The following is a 22,265-nucleotide window of genomic DNA, read 5'->3' on the forward strand; positions in this document are numbered from 1 at the left end:
ACTTATGCAAAGGAAATCTATTAATTATAAGATAAATTACGGTCGCCCCAAATGACTTTTTTAAGGTCATTGCCCTATTCATTTGAGTTTAAAAGCACTAAAATATCTTTGTTTTGAAGTTTTCACACACATGCATGTGTAGACTACACTCCACATGTTTATAAAATAGACAAATATATTATTATTTCAAGTATTTTAAAAATGGGCCTCTCAAAGGCCTTATACGTCATTGACCCTAATACCGTGATAAAAGCTTTAGCAATTATTGGATTATTTGATGCAACAGACACCTAATTTAAAATGTGATCTAGTTAAAATATATGTGTGCTAATTACGGTATGTCAAGTTGTATTGTGAGTACAGTTAGCTAGATGAATTGTCAGAGTTGTGAATTACAAATATTTATGTTAACACTTTTTTAAAATTAATTTTAATATACTAAAACTTAAGCTGGTTGGCATTTATTTAACATGGCATTTTTGGACAATTTAATTTTGACAATTTATTTAACACCCTATATAATAAAGTGCATGATTTGGACATGGCTATTTTTTCTTTTACCAATTAATTACAATTCCCTTTTAGTTATTAAAACTTAAAACCTTCCATTTTAAATATTTAGCCATTATTATCTAAAGCTGTAGGAAGTATGTTCAGCTCTGTGTAACCGCTTCAGATCAACCATAGGATATCAACTGACAGCATTTTAAACCCGCCACCCTGTCTCAGTTTAAAATCATCAACTCACAAAGAAAAATATCGTGTCTATCCAAAAGTCATCTCTAGTCTGGGCCTCAATTGTAGCCTGCGAGTATTCACCTTGGTGTACTGTAAACAAAATATTTTTTCCCGAGTTACAACCACTAAAACATCCAAAATATATTAATAAAACAAAATATTAAACTAGATGTCCATCAAGTGCCTGAAAAGACATATAAACCAATTTAATAATAATAACTAACGATAGCAGTTAAAAGCAATGCATCTAGTAGCTTCCTTACTCTCGAAGTGAGAGGGTAAAATGGCAACTCGCTCGAGCTTCCACACACTGCGCGCACACTGTCCAACTACAGACAACATGTCAAGATTTCGGCACACACAATGTAAATATAAAGAAAATATGTTAAAGTTACTCACCAGATACTAGCAATCCTGTGGGGTAAGAAAACTAACCGTCAGTGTTCTTGGATCGTGTCATAGGTGTGGCCCATAATATACACGCACACACAGCGCTAAGCCTATAAAATAGAAGGAAGCACAGCTCGTTCTTCGCAGTGAGCAGCCCCTTTCACCACCACAACATGTGTGGGCTACCGGGGTATTTACCTAGAATATTTAAAACCTCTCGAGGATATTATTGTCGACGGTCATTTGGAGGTATTTTTAATACGTTCAACTACTTCCATAGTTAAAAGTAATCTGCAAAATTGCACGGTGTAGAAGTATGTTGTTTTGCAAAAATGTCTGACCTTGCATGTAACGTTAGCTCACTGGCTAACCAGTAACGTACTGTGAAACGTTAGACCAACAATATGCTGGTCTGTCAACGTAGGTTATTTTTTTTTATTTTTATAAAATGTATTAGTTGAAATGCAGTGTTTTGGCTTGCAATGTCAACAAGCGACAGATTTAAACTAACGTTATATCGTACCAGCTGACCACCAGCACCAAATGTATTTCGTCTAACAATTCACGTACGACAGTGTAGATCATAGCGTTTAGCAAATAAAGTGTTGTGCAGTATTTGCTAGTATGGTGTTTAAAAAGACTCGAAGCTAGCAAAAGAAAATTCCCAATTCACCTATCAAAGTCATTCGTTACCTCTTAGCACCAACCTGTGAATCGTCAAAACAACTTTTAAACAAATAACGTAATATTTATACAGAACATTTAATTCGTCACACCTAAATTGACTCCCCTAATTTCCATGTTTATACAGAAAATTAAATTGGACACACCTAAACTGACTCCCCTATAATTCACATATTTATACAGAAAATTGTATTCGACACTCCTAAACTGACCCACCTCTGTGTTTTGGTTTTCTTTAATTTTTACAGAGGATTATTTAGTAATATATGTCAACCATGTCAAGTCACCTTTATTAATATAGGCCTGGTGGTTTATACAATAAAGATAATTTCAATGCGGCTTTACAGTGATAAACAAGGAAAAATGATAAGTGGTGCAAACAAAATTCAACTCTGCTGTAAAGCAGCTCTTAAATAAAAAAAGACTATAGTGTTCTTGTTAATCTGAACTCAGGTCGGTGTTTCAGTTTGGTTCAAAAACTTCATCTATTATAGTTCAATTCAGCTATAGAGCAACTCTGCAGAAAACAGTGATGTCATTGTCCAGCAGTTGTCTAAGTGTCATAAGTTGTCTACGGTCATATCAACAATATTACTGAATAATAAGTGTCCCCAAACTAAGCAAGCCAAATAGTTACCAAACCAACAGCTCATCTTATTTTGAATATGGGGGCAATATGATTATTTTATTTTATCTAAAAATAAAATGTTGTTGGACCATTATGATGTTTTCTATAGTGACATTATTTTCCTGACAAGCAAGCATATTGTATATACATAGGCTTTTAAAGTTTTCATACACCAATACAACCACTTCCAGAAAGGTTGGGACAAGAATCTGATTAGTACATTCTCTTGAACCTTTATTTAGGGGTGTAACAATATATCGTGCCACAATATATCGCAATACAAAAATGCAACAATACATATCGTGGCAATATGTATCATGGATAGTTCCCCCAAACTAAAAATTACTGTGTGAGAAAAAATTCAAGTTTTCTGAGTTTTAGTGTAAGTACTACATTAAACTACTGTATATAATGTTGAATATAATGTATAATAATGCAATGGGGGAATATTGTGGGTCCTGATAATGCCAAATGTCTGATGTTACCAGTAAAAAGAGGCCAACATTATTTTAAACATATCTAGTCAGTGAAAGAGTGCAAGCATATTCATCTAAAATAATTCTGTATTTTCAGCTTCAGAATCATGAATATTTTTATTGTGGTGTAGCACCAAGTCCAAGCCTATTTGTTTAAACCTACAAATTAATATCAAATTTAGCACTTTAATCAACAGTACGTTTTTTTGTTAACTGTTTACCATATGGAAATGGTAAAGTATCGAAATAATATCATATCGTGATATGTATCGAATCATGAGCGTATCGTTACACCCCTATTTAACTAACTGAAAGTAGAAGAAAAAATTCATGGGCCAAATTATTTGTATTTTGTAAATATAATCATGTTTTGATGGCTTCAACACACTCATAAGTTGGGATAGGCTAAATAAAAGTGGAAAAGATTACAGAAGTTACCAAGTTGAACTTTTGAAACCACCTACAATTAGCTGGTGAATTGGTAATAGGTGGGTTTATAGAGGATCATCCACCAAAGACAGTCTTTGCAAGCTAAGATGAGTCATGACTCGTGGCTTACCACTTTGTGCCAAATTTCATGTGAGAATTGTCAAACAATTCAAAAACCACATTTCTCAATTCAAGATTGCAATTTAATTAGGTCTTTCACCTTCTACCATACATTATTAAGAAAAGATGCAGGGAATTCAGAGAAATCTAATGTGTAGGGCAAGACAGGAAACCTCTGTTGAATGCATGAGACCATAGAGCCTTCAAACGGCATTTCATGAAATCGTCATGCTACTTACAAAAATAGCCACGTGCATGGGCTTAGGAGTGTAATAGTTCAGGAAAACCATTGTCGCTCAACAGTCTTCTGCTGCATCAAGAAATGCATCTCAAAACTGTTACCCAAGGAGAAAGCTATACCCACATCTGTTCTGTGCAGAGATAGTGGGGGATACACATTGAGTTTTCAGTCCTAAAGACGAAAGCCACCATCGAGACTTTCATCCGTATTTTATCTGTTATGGTATTGGGCTGCATCAGTGCAAATGGAATGGGTGACTTGCATGTGTGTGAAAGTACCATTAAGTTTTAACTTGAATTAAGTTTAAGCTTCATGACAATGACAACAGAGTAAGGGTGACATGATAGTTCATCTCAGGACTATGAATTTAGAGTTGTTGAGTCTGTTTACTGTGATCACTCTCAGGATTTGTTCAACTTCAGAGCAGATCTCTCTCTCTCTCTCTTCTGTACTCAGTACTCACTGGACAGCAGTACTCAAGCTCAGGCTCACAGCAGTACGATGGAAGGTTGTATCCTAGCCACATCCCAACCAACTCGGTCCAGAAGGCTATTTTGGCTGTAGGTTCAGGAGTGGCTTCCCTAAAAAACCCCTACAGACATGGTGAGGCTATACATGATACTGGATGAGGTTGTTAACCTATACTGTAGTGATGATTGCACATGGGATTTTTAATTACAGTTACAGTTGTTAGTTTCCTTTTCAGTATTAGTGGGTGGAAAGTCCACAATTGTTTTAGTGAAAGCAATACTTAATAACAACTCCAACTTTTTACTGTAAAATTCATTTCTTGTAAAATTGATAAATTCTGGTCTTCAACCAGAAATGCTACAGCAGATGACACACCGCTAGACCCAGATGGAATCTGCAGACCTTTTTGGGGGGAAACCTGCAGAATCCATTCTGTGGAATAGATTTAAATATGGAAGAATGGGGAGACGTTTTATTGGTTCATATGCTGAACTCAAAGTGACTATACAAATTTTGTTGAACAAACACAAGAGATGGGAAATGTTGTGCGTGATAAATAATCCAATTCTCTGGAAATTTGCAGAGCTTTCCATGGATTGTTGGCAGTAAGCATGTTGCAAACTTTGTGCTGTCAAACATGTTTTTCTTGTTTTTAAGAAAAGATTAGGTGACAAATGTAACCAAACATCACTCCGCAACAGCCTTTAATAGGTTTAAATGGTTTTTTTTTGGTATTTCCTAAATCATGTGAGCTGGAATTCTTACAGTAATTCCATGATTCAAAACTTGGAAGTATATTAACATTTTACCAAAACAGATATGGTTGCAGTGCTCGGGGAAACCACAGGGCACCTGGCCCTGATCAAGTTAAGGGATCGGATGAGAAATGACTCTGAAGGTTCCACTATTCTCGTGTATGTCTCATTTGTTTACACTGACTACTGTTATCATCATCCATAATGGACATCAAATCTCCTTAATAATCCATACTGCTTTAATATTACCTTTATCTTCCAATTCTGTCTGTAGAGAGCGTCCAAGGATCCGCCTGTCTACATTAGACCTCACTCAAATGTCTGCTTTGCCAGATGGTACTTTAGGAAGAGAGTATCTCCGTTTTCTAGAAGAAAATGTAAGACAAATGAAAAATGCACAAATTGTCTATGCGAACAGGCCAAATGAACCATTGTCATCTCACCTTTTTTCAGAGAGTCACCCCCGACTCGAGGGCTGATGTGAAGTTTGTCGACAATGAAGAGTTAGCTTATGTCATGCAACGATATCGTGAAGTTCACGACCTGTTGCATACTTTGCTTGGTATGCCCACCAATATGCTAGGTGAGAGTTTTGCAACGTAACATAAAACCATTTCCACTTTTTCAGGTGTTTAGAGATTTGATTTTTTTTTTGTATACGTCCAGAACTATCCCTTAGAGGTTTTTGGTATGTTCAGGTTTTAGGCTTTTGGTTTTTAGTTCCCTAGGTTTAAGGTTATCATCAGAAAATTCTTTTTGTGATCTTTACCATCCATTAGCCACATTCCAGACTGACAACCCAGTACACAACACAATCTTTCATCATTTGAAAGATTTTCCTGCTATTCTTTACCCACAGGTGAGGTTGCTGTGAAATGGTTTGAAGCTGCACAGACTGGCCTGCCCATGTGTGTTCTGGGGGCAATGCTTGGACCCCTCCGACTGTCTGTCAGGTGAGTTCAATGTTCCCAGTTCATTACAAGTTTTCTAGCTCTGTAGACAGCAACTGAAAAATCCTGTCAATTACTTATATTATTAAAAGTAATAATTAACATATGTGCTTTAACAAAAATACAAGCTTCACATAACTTATCATAAGTGTACTATCAACATTATTTTCTGTGGTAACTGGCCGAATAGTATTGCTTGACTCATGAGAAAAAACCTCATTGGTTCTTGCGGAAGCTGAAATGTGCTGCCGTGACGTGCGAGAATTAACCCTGTTGGTTCTCGCACGTCAAGCAAGCATGCTTGAGCTTCCATTTACCAAATGTTAGTGCTCTGTGTGCATTTGCTGATCAATGTTTATGTGAATTAAAGCCTAAATTAAAACTTACAACCAACATTTGTCCTCACAGAGTATTTCTTCTTATTATGTTCATGTTATTTTATGGTTCAGTTCATTTTTCTGTTATAATATGGTTTAGTTCATGTTTCATTATGGTCATTATGGAAGATTTCATTATGATGACACCCTAGCACTGTCTTTCTAAGCTTCACTGGCTCTGATGTCACCACAAGCAAATTTTATATAGTATATCCTGCTGTTAATTTTCTGCTTCCTCCTAATGCAGCAAATTCTGTCTGTAACCCAATTTAGAAGATGAATGTTCTGAAGTAAAGAAAGAATATATTTCTGTATCTGAGCAATTAAATATGATGGTTATTTTAGTACATTCATTTGATTTTAATTCGATTTTTAAGGTATCATTGCCTTTGTCCCATGGAAACATTTTAATGTTTGCCTTGAAAATATATTTGGATGATTCTCGCAAAAGCATATCAAGAATTTTCAGCCATATAGACATTTCTATATATTTGCAACAATTTTCATGACTAATAAGCACATTTTCCTTGATATGGCCATTTACTGTAATGCAAGAACTGTTTACATTGTGATAGAATTTGTTGTTTTGTCTTTAACTTGTTTTATTCAAAAATCATAATGTTACAGCAATGAGTCAATTTTGATATGTGTTTGAGGCAGTCGTCTACAGTTGCTGGTTCAGTCTCTGGGACCTTGGGCTGTGCGCAGTGGCAGTCGTGCCAGATGTGTTCTGAGCGTCTTCTATGAACGGCGCTGGGACCAGAACCTCGATGAACTCAGACACCAGCTGAACATTGAGCCACCGCCTGTCAATCTGTTATCATCCAGCAAGAAGACATCTTCAAACTCTTAGTACGGGAACCTGTCTAAATGAAATAACTGATGGGAATTTTAGCTTGTGGGGGAGCCCCACAAGGAAGCTACATACATCCTATCGGTAACAACGTTCTTCCTCACACAAGGGGAAATAAAGCCTAAAAATGAATGTCATGTAACTCTGAAAAAATACTATGACATGCATAGTGACTCAATAAGATCATTCAGGAAGAAAAAGTTCTTCTGATAAGGAAAGTTTAATAACTTTTTGTAAACATCTATTGGTCATAGGATATTAATATTAATATTCTATTAGAACTGACATCTGGATTGTTCATTGGTGATTTTACGTTGGAGTTTAACGAGTACAAGTGGCACCTTTCATTTCTACTCCGCACTGTGATGTTCAATACTGTAATTTAATCATTTGTATATTTTTATTTATTTTATTTCATTATTCTTTTAATTATACATATCCTTCTTTTTAACTTGACATCCAAATAAGAAAATCACAAGCCTAATGAAAATGATTATAGCTGTTTGTTTTGCATATGAAGAGTTCAGATGCAAAAGCCTCTAAATGCCATTTGAAATTTTCTTCTTTAATGATGATTTTTATCAAACTTGTAAATTTAAGTTCAGTAATTTCACTTAAATAACAATTAATAGGTAATTATCATTGCCATTTAAGTGAAATCACTGAACTGAAATATACAAGCTTGATAAAAATGATCATTCTAGAAGAAAATTTCATATGTACTGCGACTTGAGTAAAGTTTGTTATCTGATCATGAAACAAAGAGTATTGTCCTCTGCTTCCCTCTAGTGGGCAAAGTGTTTTATTTCAAAGATGCCTGCTAGGCAGTGTTGGGTAAGTTACTCTAAAAAAGTAATTAATTACTAGCTTCTACTAATTACATCTTCAACAGAGTAATTAGACTACTCTCTCTAAAAAATATTGCTTTACTTTGTAACACTTTACCATAATGTTCATTAGTTACCTTACTTAACATGAACTAACATAAACAAACAATGAAAAGCTGTATGTTTATTAACTAACATGAATAAAGATTAACAAATACAGTCAGTAAAAATGTATTACTCTTACTCGACCATTTGAACAATACAAGAATAAACTATTCTTAATTTTATCAAATAAACATTAGATTTAATTGTTCTATAGTCTACTGTATACATATATTAATTTAGTCCAGTGCAGAGATAATTTTTAGGTTGAAATAATTAGGCTAGGTGATTATTTAACTCACAACAGTTAACTTTATAGCAGTTAAAAAAAGAAGTTGCTACTTAACCGGGCTTTTACCCCCACATAACTTGAGACAGGGAAGTTTGAGGATTTAATTCATTCATAACGTTACTTACAAAAATAAATAAGTTATCAATGAAATAAATTCAGCAAATAAATGTTGTACTAAAATGTAACTGTTTGACAATAAATATATAACAGCAATAGAATAGCTTTACAGTAATGTTGCTGTTGTCCAATAACTCCAGTTGGAATTTTCACCCCGATATGGCTGCCGCGCTACCGACGCGCCATCTAGTGGCTGTTACCAAAAAAGCATCAGAGTTTCGCCTCTTGTTCTTCTATACTCTTTGATATGAAGGAGATTGCAATTCTCGCGCATGCGTCGTGGAAATCTCTTGAACTCTCGTCTCAGGCCCAGAGTATTATAAATATAAGAATTGTACTTATATTTTAAAAATCACTTGCATGTTATGTTTGTCATTATTTTCTGTAATTATTACACATCCCCTACCCTTAAATCTGCCCATACCAAACCTGTCCCTAACCCATTTGCCACATATACGTAGCAGCAAATGTGTTTTGTCATACAACATGAAGACAATAAGTACATACTTATCTTTTGATGTAAGTACATACTAGACAATATAAATATAATATAAAGTGTGACTGAAGTTTTAGATAATAACTGAGAGCAGGTAACAACAGTGGAGGCAGAACACAGTTCTGTCTTATATAGGATCAAACCAGCAAGTTTCCAGATCTGGCCTTGACCTTAGCCTCTATGTATAAAAAATGCACTCAATATTTATTTGCCAGATCATAGTTAACAGCAACTTACAAAAGCTCTCTGTAACTAAATAGCTATTTAGTAGTAGTGTAAGCTGTCAATATTTAGAAGACGAGGCTGTCCAGCCAGGAGAGACTGCTGCAAGCTGGAATATGCTTGGTATTTTATTATCTAGTCATAACGTTATTGGAATATGGCAGAGACCTGCAGTATTTTTGCTGTCAATTTCAAGAATCTTTTCCTCTAATGATGGTACATTAAGCTTCATAAATAATTTTTTGGTTCTTGGTTCCTGTTTACAAAAAAAAGTGTTTTTTTGATGTACAGAAAAGTATTTGAAAAAGAAAAAAAAACACAAATTCCTTTTCGTTTCAAACAATTCTGACTTTATTTAAATAATTTAAAGTTTATGGACGTAACTCATAAAACACCCCCATATAAAGTTACCACTTTCGAATAGAGAATTAGCTGAAGACTTAGATAACAGCTAATTATTGGTTTGTTTTTCCTTTTTATATAGAAACATTCTGAAGAGATTGTAATCAGAGATCATCTTTTTAGGTTTTTAGGCTTTTTAGGATAAGTATAAGAAATATAAAAATTCTACTGTGTTGATTTGAAATCATCTTATTTAGTGGTCCGTTTAAAAATGATGTATTTATCAAAGTGTGTATTTACACGAAGTGCAAACAGACACTAGCTTGTTGGCAGAGGTTATTTACACTAACTACGGCCACCATATATATGATTGAGAAAGGTATGTGTTGAGTAAGATGTTTCATTGTACAAACACACTGTTTTCCCTTTTCCAAATGCATATCACTGCATATCCATTTTAATAATCATACACACTGCATGAATATGTCATTATTATTGCATACTGTTATAATAAACTACAATAGAGTGAATAGTGTATGCCATTATGTGCACTAACTATAAATAGCATAACAAATATTTACACTTATTGCACAGCAAATACTTATATTTTCACTTAATGTAGATAGCATATTGCTATTTACACTTACTGTAAATACTGCAGCATATATTGTTATTTATTTATTTCTATAGCATCTATATCTGTGTTTATTTTCATGTAGGAATACAAAACTATCTTCATCACTAAAGCCAATGTAAATACATGATTATGTTGTTTATAAATACTACTTTTATAAGCGGATCACTAAATGAGATATTGGTGAAAAAAATCAATATGTTTTAACCAGCATTTAAAAAGAAAAAAGTTTTATGGGCTAATTATTATGACTAATTATATGGTCATGCCCTTTTGGCCAAAAATATAAGAGATATTTGAGTGAGTGAGTGAGTGAGTGACAGAGAGAGGAAAGAACATTTTTGCAGAAATGCCTAAACATGGTAATAATTTGAAAAATATAAAAAATAATTAAATTAATGTAAAATACTAAATGACCATCCTAGAATGGTATTTTAAAAACTATTTAAATAATAAATGAGATAATGAAAAAATGGTTTAACAATTTCAGTCCACATTTTATTGCATGAATACATAACATTATCAGATAAAAGGACAGAACAGAGTTTCCTGCAGCGACATCAGAGCCATGATCTCAAGTGGTCATGTGAAAACTCAAAATCAGCCATGTTGGGTACTGTTGACAAACAGATTTCACAAGAAATGTAGATAATAAATATTGCACTAATTTCAACACATAAACAAAAACTTTGAAAGAGATTAAGAATTCATATGAAAATTAAGTTTCAATAACTTAACATGCATAAATATACAAATATATCAATTAGGCCTATATATGTTGTAGCTCTTTAAGACATGTTGGCATTATCAAGGAATTCATGATTAGCTTCTGATTAATTTGTTTCTTTAATCAAACAATGTGATTGACATTATCACACTCTCTCTTTTTACTGCATGTCTTCAGTGGCACGTAATGTAAAACTTTTTTTGAAATATTGGTTCAAATGACATTGCATAACGTATACTCGAGATCATATTAACATTCTTCCGGTGTTCAGTGCACTATAGAGATGCTCTGATCAGCCACAGCACAGGCAGCCAACAGTGGCTCGCTGAAAGCATGTCTGACAACATGCAGCACTGACACAGATTCAGGATCATAGAACAGCAGGGTCTGACTGGGCCAATCCAGCAGCAGTCCCACTCTCTTGAGCTTCTTAGCCACTGCGATACTCACACTGCACCCATCATGACAGAATGAAAAGTCTTCATCATAATGCGAGAGCACCCATGATTTTGAGTTGTAGCCCAGCCGTGCGCCATTGCCGGTCCCCTTGCGTTCTATGCTGGGATAGCATACACCCACTTTGAAGGCGGCGCTCGTGCCCACGTCAAGTACCCAGCTTTGAGTACCAGAAGACATGGGAGGGGAGCAAAGGGCATTAGGCCAGCTGTCGAAGCGCGCCGGGTCATAGGGGGGTAACTGACGCTGACGTTTGGGCAGGAAAGATAAGGTGTGCTGATCGTTGGAGAGGGAGAGAAGAGGACTGACCGTTTGATTTTCAAAGTGTAGAATAGTTGAACTGTGGGCTAAAGAAGAGAAGGATATGTTAAGATGATGTTCAGGGCAAGAAAATGAGAATTTGAATGTAAGGGATGCAAATTTATGATTTGAAGTACACTTCAAACGGTTTTGATTGCTAATATTTTTAAGTAGTCTCAACGTGAATTTTTAAAGGATTCCTTTCATGATTCAAAGGCATTTTATTATATTCATTCATCCATTTATATTTCTTTTGATTCAGTGACATTTAATTAAATTGATAGACTTTAGCTAGCTATTTGCTAGCAGTAGCACATATTAGCATCTTGAATGCTAAGATTTACAACATGCTCCTTCATCCAAAGCAATAGAAAATAATGAAATCAGTCGACAGCCAAACAAAATGCTCCACTCTTCTCCACATGGTAACTCACTGTAATTTAAATGGTTTAATAATTCCAATGTAATTTAACATTAAACACTATTACATAGTACACACTATTAAGTCTTCCCCTTCTCAAAATTTCTCAAAAAATAAAATAAAACATAAAATAACACTTAATTTTAACATTTATTCTCTCTTAATTCAACCATAAGCAGAGCATGCTGGGAACTAAAAGCACTGCCCAGTTTCAGTTAAGGCAACACAAATCAATCATGTAATCCAACACAAACGGATTAAGTAAACTTAAGTTGTTTGTAGATTTAAGCAGATTGAACACAATAAAATTAAGTTCGGGCAAAATGGCAGTCGGCTCGCACTATATTGCCACCCTCTGGATGCACACATTTTTTTACTTAACATAAATGGTTTGTATTTAGACAACACATTAGGATTTTGTACTGTTAAGTTGAGAGACAATTACATAGACCTTAATAGAAAAAAACATTTAAAGTCAAAAAACACAATTATTATAAGTAAACTATGTATAAATATATTATGTAAAGTGCACAACCTTCCTAGTTCATTTTTTTTGAGTGAAGACTGCATTCATTTGATTAAAAATACAAAAATAAAAACAGAAATATTGTGAAATATTATTACAATTTAAAACAGCTGTTTTCTATGTAAATATGTTAAAATTGAATTTATTTCTTTGATCAAAGCTGAATTTTCAGCATCATTGCTCCAGTCTTCAGTGTCCTTCAGAAATCATTCTAATATTATGATTTGATGCAAGAAATATTTATTATTAATGTACACTCTAAAAAATGCTGGGTTGTTTTAAACTCAATTTTGGGTCAAATATGGACAAACCCGAAATGTTGGGTTAAAAATGTAATGTAAAAATTTAACCCAACGGCTGGGTTAGTCCATATTTGACCCAAAGTTGGGTTAAAACAACCCAGCATTTTTTAGAGTGTAATGTTGAAAACAGCTATTTACCATTTTATTTCAGGATTCTTTGATGAATGTTTCAAAAGAACAGCATTTATCTGAAATAGAAAGCTTTTGTAACCTTAAACACTACCGTTTTTATTATTTAAGTTTTGGGGGGAAATAAAAAAAAAAGAAATAATTTCTTTATCTAATGAGGATGAATAAATTGATCTAAAGTTACATAAAAGACATTTATATTAAGATTCTATTTCAAATGCTTAAAAAAATGCTTTTGAACTTTCTATTTCAATAATAATGAAATCCACATCAAATCCACATATTAGGATGATTTCTGAAGGACCATGTGACACTAAAGACTGATGATGCTGAAAATTCATCTTTGATCACAGGAAAAAATTACATTTTAAAATATATTAAAATAGAAAACAGTTATTTTAAATTGTCATCATATTTAACAATATTACTGTTTATTTTATTACTGTTTATTTTTTAATCAAATAAATTCAGCCTTGGTGAGCAGAAGAGACTTCTTTTAAAAATATTACCGATCAAAATCTTTTGCACAGCAGTGTATAATCTAAATGTGCCACGGCCTCAAAATATTACAGTACACTTGATTGTATCATATCAAATTGCATGTTATCAAAATGTAAGCAGGGTCTGAGGCTCATTTTGGGGGGTCTCTGTTCATGGATTTAATTGCGATATACTGAATCTGTCTTAAATTAACTTCTGTCTTGTGTAAATGTAAATAGAAGTACACTTACCAGACGGCCCAAGCAGCAATGCACTGGCCCATAACCCCACCATGAGTTTACTGTCACTGCAGCCTCTGTTCAAACTCAGTTGCTCTGTATCTCTAGGTTCACCAACACCCTCTGCATCCTCAATCCTAGCACAGTCATATACACAATCAATTATCATAACCAGCTTGTCTCATTTTGTGTGTATTTATTTATGTGGGCTTATTGTTGCATTTATTGCAACCTGAAATTACCTGTCATTAATTTCCTCATTAGAGCTCTAAAAAATAAAGAAAAAAAATTCAAAAATCAGTGGATTATCTCACAAATGTAATTTAGTCACACAAATTTAAAGATTTATGTTGTATTAATTGATTATGAACATCTAAATAGAAAAACAATGAAACTGATTTAAGAGTGTTTTAGATTTTAAGTATTATTTTGGGGAATCAGTAGCCTACTTTTGAAACTAACTTCTTGTACTCTATTTCCAAGAAAAAAAAGAAAAAACAAACAAATATTGTATTGTATTCATAACTATGATCAAATATCAATTATCTGCTGATAATGGTCCTTATGGTGTCAGGACAAATTACCTTTAATTTGATTTATTTGTTTTCCTTAAGTTTGAAAATTGAAGAATGTGATTTAACAGGTATTTTAAAGAAATCAACCCTTCTGGGGCAAATTTCATCAGGAAATGTCCTGGTCATATTTCATCAAAAATCAAAAGAAAAAAAAGTACATAGATACTCCAAATAGGATCAGTTTTGCTTTATGTTTATACATTTTGAATAATGTTGACTTTTGTTGAATGCGCATGTACAGTAATCAATTGGTAACACTACACACTAAGGTTAGTTAGTTAACATTAGTTAACTACCTTAGTTAACATAAACTTAGAATGAACAATACTTCTTCAGCATTTATTAATCTTAGTTAATATTAATTAGCATTTACTAATACATAATTACAATCAAAGGTTGTATTTGTTGGTAGTTAATGCACTGAACTAACATTAACAAAGATTAATAAAATACTGTAACAAATGTATTGCTCATGGTTAGTTCAGTAAATACATAATGTTAACTAATGAACCTTATTGTAAAGTGTTACCAATTAATTCAATAACTTCAAATATTTATTCTTCTAACTGGCTCCATATGTAAGCAAGATGATCATATATACAGTGTGAATACATAAAGTGAATGAAGCATTAATTGAGATTTGGATTGGCCCAAAATTCTCATTGCTGTAAGGAAAAACATAATAATCTCATAAATCTCCTGAAATTTGGCAAAAAGATTTCAATTCTGTTTTTTTGATTTCATCAGTCAGTTTCCTTGTTAATTTCTAATTCTTTAGTGTGATGTTTTTGTTGACAAAGTATACTTAAAATGTTCATCATTTACCAGCACTTTTTTTACACTCCTGACTTCATTCACTCACCACAAGCATGGCATCTGTGGAGTGTGTGAGTGAGTGCACCAGGCTGGTGCGTGCCTGTGAGAGTTTCTCCAGAGTGTGTGTCCAGTGTGCTCTCTGGGTGAGAAGGCACTGCTCAACACGCTCTTCTTCTCTCTGAATGGCCTCTAGGAGACGCTGCTCTTCTTCCTCCAGAGCCTCACGCACCACTTTCACCTGAGCCAGCACTCGTTCTCTAGCACTGTTTGCATCAATCTAGCAATGAAATGGCACAAGAGGCAATTACAATAACATATTACACAAAGAGGTTCATTAGTCAATGTATCGACTAACATGAACTAACCATGAGAAATACATTTGTTACTGTATTTGTTCATCTTTGTTACTGTTGGTTAATAAAAATACAGCTGTTCATTGTTCGTTCATATTAGTTCAAAGTGCATTGACTAATGTTAACAAGATTTTAATAAAGTATTAGTAAATGTTGAAACTAACATGAACGAAGATTAATAGATGCTGTATAAGTGGAGTTCATTATTACTTCAACTAATTTAGTTTAGTTAACTAATGTTAACTAATGAACCTTATTGTAAAGTGTTACCAAAATATCATTTGAAATCCAACAGAATAAGTTACCTTGGCCAAAAATATAGTAAAAAAATATAGTAATATCACAGTCCAATAACATTACCATGGTATGTGGTTGCCATTGTGTGAGTTCTGCAGACTTTTGTCTGCAGACAGAGAGTTTAATGCTCTCTCTCTTTATCTCTGCATGTTCGCTCTGAAGAAGTAATGAGTGAATTCTTCAGCTACCTGTACAGCTTTCTCTCTGGCTGTAAGCGTACGGTCAATGAACCGTTCAATCCGCAGGGCTTGCAGCTGCATTTTTTCGCAGACATCCACCAACTGATTCTGTTTAATACAAGAATAATGATTCCAAGATCAAGAGGCATTAAACCAGCAACTGAATGGTATGCAGGTTGCAGGAATGTGAAGAAATGTGCAGATATGACCTGAATTTTTGCTGTTGTTGAAAAAGATCTACTGGCCCTCAAAAGTACTTGGAAGCTAAATGTGTGAATTTGTTTTCAGCTTCTTTTTGTGATTTTTTATTTTATTTTTTTATTTTTGAAAATGATTGCTTTCTAAAATTATTTTGCATTTTATGATAAATAATGTTTTGTTATAACGAGTTCAAATTTTTATGACCACTCTATAACACAGGTGAGTCCAGTATGTGAGCCCTCAGGTTCAGAAAATGCACTGCATTGAAATACAAACATAATCAGTATTCGATCAATAAGTAGCCTAATATAACATAATAGTTCTATGATGTTAAGAAATTAAGATTTTTTTTTTTTTTACGGTATGGTAAAAATAGTTAAGATAGGCTAGTTGTTCTAGTGAATACAACATTTGCAATGCAATGCAAAAAACAACAAAACAAAAACCTGCCAGAAAAAAAAATACATATAGCTATCTTTAAGAGAAACGTTTATAACATTTTATATGAGGGGATAGATAACTTCAGTTTTAACAAATGGAATATCTGATTGCAGTGATAAAATAATTTTAATGAAGCCGTTTCTTCCTCAAACTTAGTGAGCTTTTAGCTAACTTTAGGACGTCTGAAACGTACTGACGTAATGAAACTGACCACGCCCTCTCGATGAGAAGACTGCTGAAACTCTTTAATGATTATTCTAACACAGTAGAGATATATTTTAAGGGAAGAATTAACATAACTTTTGTTATTAATTATTTTGTCAATGTTTTATGCCTAATTATTATGTTATCTAACTAATAATAGTGACTCACCCTTACTCCAGTTGCCCGGGTAACCAGCTCTGTCACTGTGTGACCCCGACAAGCTCCATCCAAAACACATTGCGAGCATGTCAGTCTCCCTTCTGTATTACAGTACAACTGTTGATCACATTCATGTTCTGGACACAGTTTCGCATCTACTGAAGCCGATACGGAGTCTGCACCACTGCCTACAGGGGTCTCCACATATTTGCGCACAGGTTTTGTCGACGATTCACCATTAACTATGACATTGGCGTTTAAAATGGGCTCTTCGCCTTCACTTCTTATTCGATCTTCCTGTTTTGGACGGTCGTCCAGTCCAGTGTCAGTCTCCAGGTCATTCACGTGCAAGGACACCGTTGCCAGTTCACAAAGTCTATAGTCCATACTCATTGCGCCGAGAGATAGCTAATATTTTAGGTTCCTTGGCAGAATGAAATATGATGGGTTCGCCTGGTTTCGCTGAGGTAGGCATGTACTGTAAAATACCCGTAGCGCAGGTGTATCCAGTTTTAGAGCCCTGCCTACCTATCGCAGGTGTATAACACGGAAGTGGACTGGTTGTCGAGTGCGCAAGTCTGAAATTAATGTACAGTTGTGGCCACTGGCCTAGTCACTCGAGTGAAACTTGGGACTTGAGACTTGACTTGCAATATGCTAATTTGTCATCTGATCTTGCAGCATATCGGCTGAAATCAGAAAACACTGCTCTAATGTGTAGCCTCATTCTCCATTCACTAGTCTATTTGCTACACAATTCTTACCATGTTCATAGACCACCCCCGTAATCTAATTCAAATAAAAATAAGATGGCACAATGTAATATAGCTATATATATATATATATATATATATATATATATATATATATATTAGGGCTGTGCAAAAGTTAATTGCGATTAATCGCATCCAAAATAAAAGTCTGTGTTTACATAGTATATTTGTGTGTGCTGTATATAATTATTTTGTATATATAAATACACACACATGCATGTATATGTTTAAGAAAATGTGTTATTCCTATATAAAATATTTATATTTATATAATATAGATTATGTATTTATATATATATACAGAATTTAAGCGCAAATAATTCTTAAATATATACATGCATGCATAGGTATTTATATATACAAAATAATTATATACATCACACTCAAATATATTATGTAAAACAGACTTTTATTTTGGATGCGATTAATCGCAATTAACTTTTGCACAGCCCTAATATATATATATATATATGAAGAGTTCAGATGCAAAAGCCTCTAAATGCCATTTGAAATTTTCTTCTTTAATGATGATTTTTATCAAACTTGTATATTTAAGTTCAGTAATTTCACTTAAATAACAATTAATAGGTAATTATCATTGCCATTTAAGTGAAATCACTGAACTTAAATATACAAGCTTGATAAAAATTATCAGAAGAAAATTTCAAATGGCACTTAGAGGCTTTTGCATCTGAACTCTTCGTGTATATATATATATATATATATATATATATATATATATATATATATATATATATATAATTTTATTATACAGTACTGTGCAGAAGTCTTAGGCACATTAGTATTTTCCCCTTTAAGCCAGTTATTTATATATTTATATATTTATATATTTTGTTGTAGTGTCTCAGTAGGAAATAACAGTTTACATTTCCAGACATTAATTGTGCCATTAATTGTAATAATCCAGTGAATTATTTGAATGCACAAAGATTCTGACAACAGCCAATGCTCCCCACGGAGGTCGGATCTCACCATCATCGAGTGCATCTGAAATTATATGAAGAAACAGAAAAAAACAGAGACTAAGACCAGAAGAACTGCGGCAATGTCTCGAAGTGCCTGCCTGCCTGCAAAGCTACAGTACTGTGAAAAAGTTTAAGGCACTTGTGTAAAAATGCTGTAAATGAGAATGTTTTCAAAAACAATGTCATAATCATAAATAGATTTTATTTATCAAATCACTTTTATTAGTTAACTATTATTAACTGTTATTAATTTTTTAACAGTTCACTAAATCAAATCAATAGTACCCTTTACGTTTAAAACAGCTTTTGTCCTGGTATTGCACATAGTTTTTAGTTTTGCGGGTTTTTTCAAGCGTCTTTGGAAATGTTGCCGCAGTTCTTCTGGTCTTAGTCTCTGTTTTTTCTGTTTCTTCATATCATTTCAGATGCACTCGATGGTGGTGAGATCCGACCTCCGTATGGAGCATTGGCTGTTGTCAGAATCCTTGTGCATTCAAAAATTTCACTGGATTATTACAATTAATGGCACAATTAATGTCTGGAAATGTAAACTGATATTTCCTACAGAGACACTACAACAAAATATATAAATAACTGGCTTAAAACCATTTTTTTTTTTTTTGCCTAAGACTTCTGTAAAGTAAAAAAGTAAAGTAAAATATTATGATGGTAATTTAAAAAAAAAAAAAATCAAGCTATTGGCCTGCAATGAAATTTATTGAGCAACAATATGATACAGGGGCAGGGGTCCACGAGTTCATGTGCTATAACTTTTTTATACATGGAGTACACAGCATTTTTAAAGGGGTTGCTAGACTCAAATCTTTGGAATCACTCAGATTCTTTCAAATTTCAGTCAGTGACCCTTTTTGAAGTACATCGATAAGCCAGATGGTGGCTACAACTATTGTCATTATGAGTGAGTTATTGAATCATTCTGATGCCAACTGCAACACGCTTTAAGCCCCAGTTGCTATATGTTTCCATCATCTTTCCATTTATCAAAAACTGTTGGATGGAAACACCAAGATTCGAATACATTTTAAAAATCCAGATAAAAAAGATGTTCTCGTTTGAGTCGGATCATTTTTTTTTTTATCCGTTAAGAAAACAGGCACATAATAATCTACGATGGAAACACATTTACCGAATATATTCATTGATGCACATAAAAAAAAAATCATGTAACTTTGCGATGGGACGGCATGGATGGCTGTCAGGACTAACCAGCTTGTTGTACAGCTTCTGAAATGCTGTTTTGGTTGTTCTGAAATGCCTGAGCAAAGTCTGTCGCCAAAGTGGTTCGTTATACAGTAATTACCTCACAAAGCTGCCTGACAGGACTGTGTTTCCAAACAGCAGCATTTGCCTTATTTATTATATAAAAAAAATATTATATACAGTGGATTCTCCTACTTTTCTTAGTTATATTTAGTGCCATTTAATTAGGAAGTGACTTTTTTGTTCTCTTCAACTCACTGGATGGAATTAGTGCTTTTTTTGCAAGTGTTTTATGTGATATCCCAATTTTGCGCATAAGTTACAGTTTTTCTCAATTGCTTTGGCTCAGTTCTCAAATGTTTTTTTTATTTCCCAAAACATTAAGTTCATATCTCTGAACAATTCGCTTCTTGTTCACATCAGATTGGAATTTCTTATTGATTTGAGAAAATTGCAAATGCTTTGGCACATGTGTGCAAAGAGTACATACAACTGTCTGCAGTTTGGACAACAAATAATTGTATATGGCTTGTTGATCAAAACTGATGATTTGATTCTCACTTACACTATCAAACACTTCAGAACTTCTCAGACATTTTTTATTGTGTAAGCCATCACATTCAAAACGATCTATTCAATTATCATAATTAGTATACATGAATGTATATTCTAAAATATATCTGACATTGACATTGTTTGTAATGTTTGCTAAATTGGCACATGACTTCTAATTGCATTCGCAATCTAATTATAAATTACCTCTAATATGAATCAACCATTTAACCATTTAACCAATCAACTTTGGGAATATATATATATATATATATATATATAGAGAGAGAGAGAGAGAGAGAGAGAGAGAGAGTATATATTTAGAGTATATATATATATATATATATATATATATAGAGTATTTAGAGTATATAGAGTATATATAGAATGGAGGACATTCACAACCCTGAACTGCAGCAACATGCTCATGGAAGAGCAATTGGAAGGCGTGTAAGAATACGTGGTGGTGGTGGTAGAGAAAGAAATAATCGAGGAAGAGGTGGAAATAGAAGAGTCAGAGTCTCTGATGAAATCAGAGCCACACTTGTGGATCATGTCATAAATCTGACCATTGCAGGGGATGGGTGCGTCATTCAAGGAGATTTTTTCCACGTTGTGTGGCAATGGTAACATCAGATGTGATGTTGATGAAAATCTTTGGCCTGACCAACGTGAGCGACAAGATGTCCACCAAGAATAATTTGTTTCTTTTTCTTTTTTTTTCCATGAATGTTATTTGTTGTTTGTGTATTTGTGGTAATACACAAATATGAGATGTAATGTGAAATCTTGTTATTCTTGTCAGTTACTTTACATGTACAGTAAATACACTTGTATTGTGTATACACATGAAGTACAAAAATAAACACTGTAAAAATACAAATGTTCATAGAATTTTTTTTCTACATACTATTGACTTTTCTCAACAAATATGAGATTTGTTTACAGACAGTAAACCCTTAATTTTCATGGTTGACTTATGGTGAAAAAATAACTAAACATTTTGACCAGTGTGGCTCACACAATGACAAAAATACTTTAGATTTTGGTGGCCTTGGCCAAATTATTGACAAAATAACTAGGTTTTGAAGCATGAATTAAATGTTTTGGGTGAGTAACTACATTTTGCAGACATGCTATAAAGTTTTGAAGTTCCTGCAAACAGTTGTGACATTTGCACTCACAGTTTAGAGAATGTTACAGTTTTTCTCCATTGCTTTGGCTCATTTCTTGAAACAGAAATTACATTCTCAAAACAACATGGACAAACCTCCAAACTACTTGGCAATTGTTCACAACAGAATTGAATTTCTCATTTAGTTCATCAAATTGCAAATCCCTAAGTACATGTCTCAATGTCTCAGTACATCTTTGCAAATGATTAAGTACAGGTAGCCTACATTTAGCACAATTTTTAAGTGAATAGATCTTGTTGATCTAAACTGATTGTTCATTCTCAGTCTAATGGTTGTTCACTCCAAAACGTGTCAGCGTCATTTCATTGTATAAGTCATCACATGCACAATAGTCTGTTCAATTGTCAAACTTGGTCAAGAGCATGAACACCATATATGAATCCCTTGGAACATTTGATACATTTATTACAGCAATTGACATATCTTGACAAACAAATGAGGAGTTTCACACATCTCAGATGACCAATCAAACCGTATGTTTGGTCAAAGAGCTGTAATTAGTGCCTCCCATGTAAATCTATCTACATACTGTAATATCTATCTTTAGATAATATCTATCTAATACTGTGGGTTTTACTGTAAGATTTC

At 33.6% G+C, this 22,265-nt stretch overlaps 3 protein-coding genes across 5 annotated transcripts in view; 1 reads left to right on the forward strand and 2 right to left on the reverse strand.

Annotated features, from left to right (window-relative positions):
* traf2b (Tnf receptor-associated factor 2b) overlaps positions 1–1,840 on the reverse strand; it is a 46,258-nt gene extending 44,418 nt beyond the window's left edge. For 2 of the 3 annotated variants that reach the window (XM_039661889.2, XM_039661887.2), the window contains exon 1: positions 1,138–1,273. The gene's annotated coding sequence lies outside the window, so the exon portion shown is untranslated. Of the gene's footprint in view, positions 1–1,137; positions 1,274–1,821 lie in introns of those variants that run through there. The other variant, XM_089129963.1, reaches the window with a different exon arrangement.
* On the forward strand, positions 1,249–8,158 carry coq4 (coenzyme Q4 homolog (S. cerevisiae)). Its single transcript, XM_039661893.2, has 7 exons — positions 1,249–1,377; positions 4,163–4,309; positions 4,995–5,091; positions 5,207–5,309; positions 5,386–5,515; positions 5,792–5,885; positions 6,920–8,158. The coding sequence occupies exons 1-7, from the start codon at positions 1,302–1,304 to the stop codon at positions 7,110–7,112; spliced, it is 840 nt and encodes a 279-aa protein (XP_039517827.1). The 5' UTR covers positions 1,249–1,301; the 3' UTR covers positions 7,113–8,158.
* Positions 8,159–10,620: 2,462 nt separating this feature from the next.
* Positions 10,621–17,513, reverse strand: bspry (B-box and SPRY domain containing). Its single transcript, XM_039661891.2, has 6 exons — positions 16,959–17,513; positions 15,954–16,052; positions 15,162–15,392; positions 13,967–13,992; positions 13,737–13,861; positions 10,621–11,674 (listed from the first exon to the last, which is right to left on the reverse strand). Exons 1-6 carry the CDS (start codon positions 17,340–17,342, stop codon positions 11,139–11,141), a joined length of 1,401 nt encoding a protein of 466 aa, XP_039517825.2. The 5' UTR covers positions 17,343–17,513; the 3' UTR covers positions 10,621–11,138.
* Positions 17,514–22,265: the final 4,752 nt, after the last annotated feature.

This window comes from Pimephales promelas, chromosome 4, assembly GCF_988280905.1.
Source record: "Pimephales promelas chromosome 4, fPimPro1.hap1.1, whole genome shotgun sequence".
Classification (NCBI taxonomy): Eukaryota; Metazoa; Chordata; class Actinopteri; order Cypriniformes; family Leuciscidae; genus Pimephales; species Pimephales promelas.

Coding starts and splice junctions, on each gene's coding strand:
- coq4 (XM_039661893.2), top strand. CDS start 1,302: ATGTGTGGGCTACCGGGGTATTTACCTAGAATATTTAAAACCTCTCGA. Junction 4,310..4,994: donor AAAAAACCCCTACAGACATG/GTGAGGCTATAC, acceptor TTACCAAAACAG/ATATGGTTGCAGTGCTCGGG. Junction 5,310..5,385: donor TCCGTTTTCTAGAAGAAAAT/GTAAGACAAATG, acceptor ACCTTTTTTCAG/AGAGTCACCCCCGACTCGAG.
- bspry (XM_039661891.2), bottom strand. CDS start 17,342: ATGAGTATGGACTATAGACTTTGTGAACTGGCAACGGTGTCCTTGCAC. Junction 15,393..15,953: donor CCAGAGAGAAAGCTGTACAG/GTAGCTGAAGAA, acceptor TTTCATTGCTAG/ATTGATGCAAACAGTGCTAG. Junction 13,862..13,966: donor AATGAGGAAATTAATGACAG/GTAATTTCAGGT, acceptor TGACTGTGCTAG/GATTGAGGATGCAGAGGGTG.